Raw genomic sequence first — 6,560 nt, forward strand, 5'->3', positions numbered from 1 at the left:
TCTCTCTCTCTCTCTCTCTTTCTTTCTTTCTTCTCTCTCTTTCACGTGTGAATATTTTTTGGTGTGGTAAAATATGAAATCATTGCCTAGTATTTATAGGTGTAATGCAAAATACCAACACAGCCTAAGTGGGTCTTCAGGCTCCACCAAGAAAAGCAGATGGAGTATAAAATCCCTCAATCATGTAATATATCAAACTCACAAGAATCAAAGGGGGGAGGGCATATACGTGACCTCCAGAAATGAAAGAGTGCAACAAATGAAGAAGTGAAATAAATGGGGGAGTTTTACTTCCCATACAAAGATAAAGCATTTAAAAATCGCTAATGATCCCTAAAATTGGGAAGGCCATGTCTGTCTATTTGAACAAGAGCACGTATCTGGTGAGGAAGGTTGAGACATACTCCTTGTAACGGCGATGGTCCCAACCTTTGGATGCAAGTGAATCGACAGCCTAGTTCCTTTAGTTGTCTAAGATCACACTTCTCAAAACTATATGGATCAATTCTTAGTCTGTTTGAGGTCAGTAGAGATTGTGCAATAAAAGTGTAGGTATGCAAAAGCAAAAGGCTAGGGCTTAAGTATTTGTTTGGGAGAAATTATTTGAAGTGAAAAATGATTTATTTATTTATTTTTATTTTTAAAAATTTGTAGTTAAAAAGTAAGGAAAAGTTATGAATTCATGTGTAAAATTATTTTATTGGGAGAATGTGTGGTTAAAAATGAGTTTCGAGAAAAATAATTTTCAAATATGCTGTGCCAGACAAACGATAAATAGATTGAAAGCTAAAACGTTGCTCCAGATGAATATGTACCTCTCAATGTTGTATCTGTGCACAAAATACTTGATGCAATATATATGAAAAACAACAATATAAACTATTCAACATACTTAGTTCCATAAAAGTACTGGATGGTTTTTACACCAACATGACTGGATGGTTTTTACACCAACATGCTCTCTTATAAATAATTTCTTGTTTCCTCCATATTGTCATACAGTAAGGCTACAGCTGAATATCTAAACAAGTGTTGAGTAGCTTCTTCCAAATTAATATTTATTCCTTGAAATTAAAGAGATATCGTGTCCAGTCCTCAATAAGTTCAACTCCATTTCACTCACGGGCTTTCATAACAACCTCTTACACGAGAAAAATGGTACCACTCCTTAAGTATAAACACCATAGGAATTATGAGTACACCAAATGATGGGTTACCATGAAAACAATACTTTGCACATCGCAAATCTTGCAAAATCTTCAAGCATCATAGCTGCTTCACTAGCATTTAGAGCTAAAATAAAAATGACAAGTTTATAGGGGGAAAATATTAATGTTGCAATTTCAATAGAAATTCTCTAGTTGCATCCCTTCCTTTTAAGTAGAGGGTTTATTAAACATCTAGAGCCATTTTCTCGAGCCATAATTTTGTATAATAAGAAGAAAAGAAATGTTGCGGATAAAATTTAAATAAATAAATGTGTGCTTTCCCTTCAAAATCTTCAAGCATCATAGCTGCTTCACTAGCATTTAGAGCTAAAATAAAAATGACAAGTTTATAGGGGGAAAATATTAATGTTGCAATTTCAATAGAAATTCTCTAGTTGCATCCCTTCCTTTTAAGTAGAGGGTTTATTAAACATCTAGAGCCATTTTCTCGAGCCATAATTTTGTATAATAAGAAGAAAAGAAATGTTGCGGATAAAATTTAAATAAATAAATGTGTGCTTTCCCTAACAACTTAAACTTACAGATGAGGTGATCTAATATAATATTAGAGCAGGCTAAGGTCTTAGGATCAAGTCTTGCCATCACTCATGTAAGAAAATAAAAAAATAAATTATTTGCATGTTTGGCCTTCGATAAAAATTGAATACAAGCTATATGTTAAGGGACATGTTAAAGGCTAAATTTACATGAAAAAAATTGGAATCTATCTGCTTAAACTTTTAAATGAGGTGGTTGCAAAAGAAAATTGGTAAATGTGATGAGAGAAATAACCGTAGGTTTAGAAAATGTAGAATAAGTTTAAGCAGATCAGCTACGTAACTCTCATGCTGACTGAGAATAGTATAGAAAGATATTCATATAAAGGGTTCTTTGGAAGGCACGATAATCTTACCTATACTGAAGTAGTTCCAAAATCCCCCACGAAATGTGTGGCAACCTTCCTGAGAAATGCACAATCTATGGTTATTCCATCTCCAAATCCACATTAAGAAAGTATACATAAAATTGACTCAATCAAGATAATAAAGTTGCACGTTATCCAATTTTTGTTTGCTAAATTTTGTTTGTAATAATGTTTCAGTTTTACATTTTCCTTTCTGCTAGGGTTCTATAGTAAGGTGTCACAAGGAGGAAGCAATCGTAAGGTATGCAAATCAACATAGCGTCACCCTCTTGAGGCTGCATACTTCTTAAAGAGAGAGTGGACAAGAGGTTGTATTTTGTCATTCTAATATTATAAGTGATATATTTTTATCTTCTCGATCTAATGGCTGTAAGTTTGCATTTATGCAGATAGAAACATACACATGGGAAAATCATGAAGTACTGTAATAGGGGAGAAGAAGATGCAAAGGAGAAGCACCAGGAAAATAGAAATAGCAAAAATTTTTGTCACCTCATTCAGTGAATCTGTCTGGGAGACGCGCTGAAATACATGCAGTGAGTGAGGTAGCTCAAGAGGTGCAATAGGATCACAAGAACCTTCTTTGGGAGCCCTCATCCGCATAAGAATATGCCAACTGAACCAAAAGAGTAGATAATTTCAAATGGGGACGTGTTATAGAGGCAAAGAAACATTACTTTAGCCCAATCCCATCTACCCAGAAGCTATGCACAATGTAAAGCAAAGTTGAAATTTGGAATTGAATGAGGGAAAAAAAATTCTTATCAAATCCATATAGCATATAAGATTTTCCAATTTTAGGAAGTCAGCTTATGTGCTATACAAGGCCACATGAAATGCTAGATACAAGTGCTAATGCAATTCTACTTGAACCACAGTAGAAATCTTCCTAGATATCCTTTCTATAGAATTCATTCATAAAAGAAATAAAAAAAATCGGCATTTGGAACACCATTATAGTATATTGAAACAGGTTCAAATGCTAAAAGGTGACACTATTTTAATGGAGATCCAGTAAGACAGAGTACTTCAGGTTATTTCTGTAATTGTTAAGTTAAAACTCTATCTAAAGAAGTTTTATGCATTGTATTACATTATTTAGACCAATTCTCTCCCTAATTCTCTCCCCTCTTTCTCTGTTCTCTCTCTTCCGCTCCTCTCTCCCCTTATTTCTATTTCTTCCCCCTATTTCTCCTCCTCTTCTTATCTCATCTCTTCTATAGTTCTTGTGATTGTTCGGTTGCGTCTCCACGAAAACCCAGATTACTACCCTCCTAAACATGAAACTTTGTGATGATAAAAAAATGCACGTGTGTACAAATAAAATGTTCAAGTTTGTAAATGATACGTTGAAAGGCATCCCTGATCCACCAGTATAACACTACCTTCAGGATAACAAATTTAGCAACATTAATTACAAAAAGAAACAGTGTCTACCTGTCCACTTTCATCTCTTTTGCATTCTTTACTTGGTCCAAGAATGCCTTTACAGATTGGTAATCTATACCAGGATTTTTCTTCCCCTAAAGACAACGAAACAAAATTATTGCAGATGCAATCTGATAGCAACGAGTAATGTTGGAACAAACCTACAGTGCTAAGCCATAGTGATAAAGACTATGTCTGATCTAAGTTCGTCTAAATTTGTCACATACAACATAGTATCAAGTAAGCTACATCAGAGCAGGGTTGGGGGGATAGTATTGAATTATCACTTTTCAATATTTTGGTATCAAATTTAAACATGTTCAACCATTGAGTTGTACAGCATCCACCAAACAGCCATTACTAATGTATGGGACTCCACATAGGTATGTCGGGTTGGGTTTGCCTAGGTCTCAGCCTAGACTAAGAACACATTGGAAATTTGACACGAATAAGTATTGATGACACAAGTTCTTATAATTAGTTGCTTTATACAATTTTTTCCAATTTATAGTTTTTTCCTCCATTCAGACCCAGTCACTTAATGTGTCATTGTAGTCCACTAACGAGACATCATGATACCAATAAAATAAAAGGACAATCTGAAGTAGCAAAGAAAAACTAAGAAATTTCATGAGGCATCCACCACGGTCTTACGAAATTAAAGAGATATAAGCAAGATCAATAAACGAATACGGATAGAACTTATAAATATGATATCTGTTAGCTCTGAAAAGTATGAGTTACTACTGTATCACTTCACTGGGTTCATTTCTTTGAATTCTGAAAAAAATTTAATAAGTAAGCAATAACTTCTATCCTACCACAAAATATAATCTTACCCAACCAAATGCAAACGGGAGATTGTTTCCAGTTCCCAGTGGCATTGTTGCAATTGGTGGTGGCTGGGACAATTTAAGATCAGAAACCACTCCGAGGAGCCAACCAGCTGTTCCATCCCCACCAGCAACCTATAAAGTCAATCATTTATTAAGACATTCGACAAAAGAAAATCACAATATCTATAAATTTATTTGTTGAGTATACAAACTACACCAACCCTATTTGGCACATCTGAGTAGAATCCATAGTGTAAAAATTGGAGTTGCTTATTTAACTTACAATGATTCTCAATTTCCTCATAATTTCAGCAGATAACTCATCTCTGTTTTGTTTGTGCTTCTCCAAATTTAAATACACTCGGTGTAGCACCTTGTCGGGCATGTGTTCTGCCAAATTAAACACCTGAAAAATAAGTAAATCCTAATGTCAAAACTCTTTTGCTTAAGAACTTACAGTCTAAATTCTTCCATGATTGATTTACTGATTTTTGCAGTCAAAAGAATAAGAAAAAATGTTGAAACGGGAAAATGGAACCTGATTATTGTTAAGAAGTGTACGATACGTTATTAGAAGTTCACCACCCAGCTGCCCACCACTTTTGGAATTGACAAATACAATCACTGGACATGCAGGAACATGGTATCCGGCTCTAATTTCTGACTCAGGTAGAAGTATGTAATCAGGAATGTAGTACTCCTTCAAAATATCTGCAGCTTCTGAATCATCAACAGCAGCTTCTTCACTGGAAGACAACATTGAAAGATGTCATAAAACAAAATGCAGCTATAGAAAATCAAATCTTACCATTAAAGCATTTAGATCATGTCAAATCTAATGAATGATAAATGTCATTTACAGAAGCACATAAACATGTATACGGCAACGATTGCATCAAAAAATTTGGGATTCTAAATTTTACACAAATTGATCGAATTGCATGAAATAATCAGCACTGTGCTATTATCCATTAGATACACATGACACGAGATGTCAAGAAAATCTCATGCACACTTATGCTGCATCTGAACTTTCTAAAATACTCCAAAGAACTATGGAACATAGTTAGAAAAGTAGATAAAAGATACATAAATGCGATTTTTTCATTCTTCGTGTATGAGTTATGATTCTTATGGCTAAATCTTTGTACTTCCAAAAGCTTTAAGCAAACCAGGGCCCATACGATCCAGGTGTCTGGCGTTGGTGTTACTAACTAACCAAATAAAAGAAATGAATGTTCACCATTGATCAATGCACAAAGCAATATATTCAATCAAGAAAGAAAATAATCACAATAGAAAAATTGACAATTCACCAAGGCAAATAAAGTGCTCACCTTTTATTGAAAAAGTTCTGAACCGATTGTTTTAGCTCCATGGCCATGATTCGTGTTCCAGTGACCAATCTACTCACAAAATCTGCAGAACGAAACGAAAATTTGCTAACAGACCACCCCATAAATTTCAAAATTTCGGCCAAATCAGTTTCTCAAAAAGCAAACCGATTTGTATAGATAATAAAAATTAGGAAAAAGCAAAATACTTTACCTAGGCAAGAATTCAACGAGGATTCAAATGCAGATATCCGAAGCAAACAGTAGTTTCAAAAGGATATTCAATTTCTTAGCCTGCAAAGATTCTTTCTTACCAAGTGCGCTCCTGCTGTGTGTGTTTAAGAAGGAGAGTAGGTGAGAATTAAAATGAAAGCGTAGACGCGTGAATTGGAATGGGAACTCTTAGGGGTTAAGGGTTCCATCACCGATCGCTCCGTGTTATACTTTTCCGTTAGAATGGCTTTTGTTAGAATAAACACGGGTTGAATGGATTTTGTTAGAATAATCAAAATTCAAATTATGGTCTTGTATTTGAATACTGTAGAAGAAATTTGTTCGTAGTAACAATGTAACACTTGGCAAGGAAATTCGGTGGAAATGGTGGCTAATGGCTACCCCACCCACTTCTCCACAAAGCCAAATTTTCGAAAAAAAAAAAATGAAATGTAAACAAAATTGTTATGATCGAAAATACCCCCCTCATTTGCAAATCAAGAGAAGGCATTTAGAGAGAAAAAAGAGGAGAAAAAAAAAGGTAAAAAAGGAGTCTGGATTCGCCGCCAACCGACAACCCGGACCTGTCCTACTTCGACCTCTCTGGACACACCAC

At 34.8% G+C, this 6,560-nt stretch overlaps 2 protein-coding genes across 2 annotated transcripts in view; both read right to left on the reverse strand.

The window, feature by feature from the left end:
• The window catches only part of LOC111394763 (diacylglycerol kinase 5-like), a 19,635-nt gene that overhangs the window by 1,362 nt on the left and 11,713 nt on the right, over positions 1–6,560 (reverse strand). The gene's annotated exons all lie outside the window — the stretch shown is intronic.
• On the reverse strand, positions 1,691–6,286 carry LOC111394766 (diacylglycerol kinase 5-like). Its single transcript, XM_023020747.1, has 8 exons — positions 5,946–6,286; positions 5,735–5,816; positions 4,936–5,143; positions 4,681–4,803; positions 4,401–4,529; positions 3,571–3,656; positions 2,626–2,749; positions 1,691–2,170 (listed from the first exon to the last, which is right to left on the reverse strand). Exons 2-8 carry the CDS (start codon positions 5,779–5,781, stop codon positions 2,084–2,086), a joined length of 804 nt encoding a protein of 267 aa, XP_022876515.1. The 5' UTR covers positions 5,782–5,816; positions 5,946–6,286; the 3' UTR covers positions 1,691–2,083.

Source organism: Olea europaea, chromosome 5 (genome assembly GCF_002742605.1).
Source record: "Olea europaea var. sylvestris chromosome 5, O_europaea_v1, whole genome shotgun sequence".
Taxonomy (NCBI): Eukaryota; Viridiplantae; Streptophyta; class Magnoliopsida; order Lamiales; family Oleaceae; genus Olea; species Olea europaea.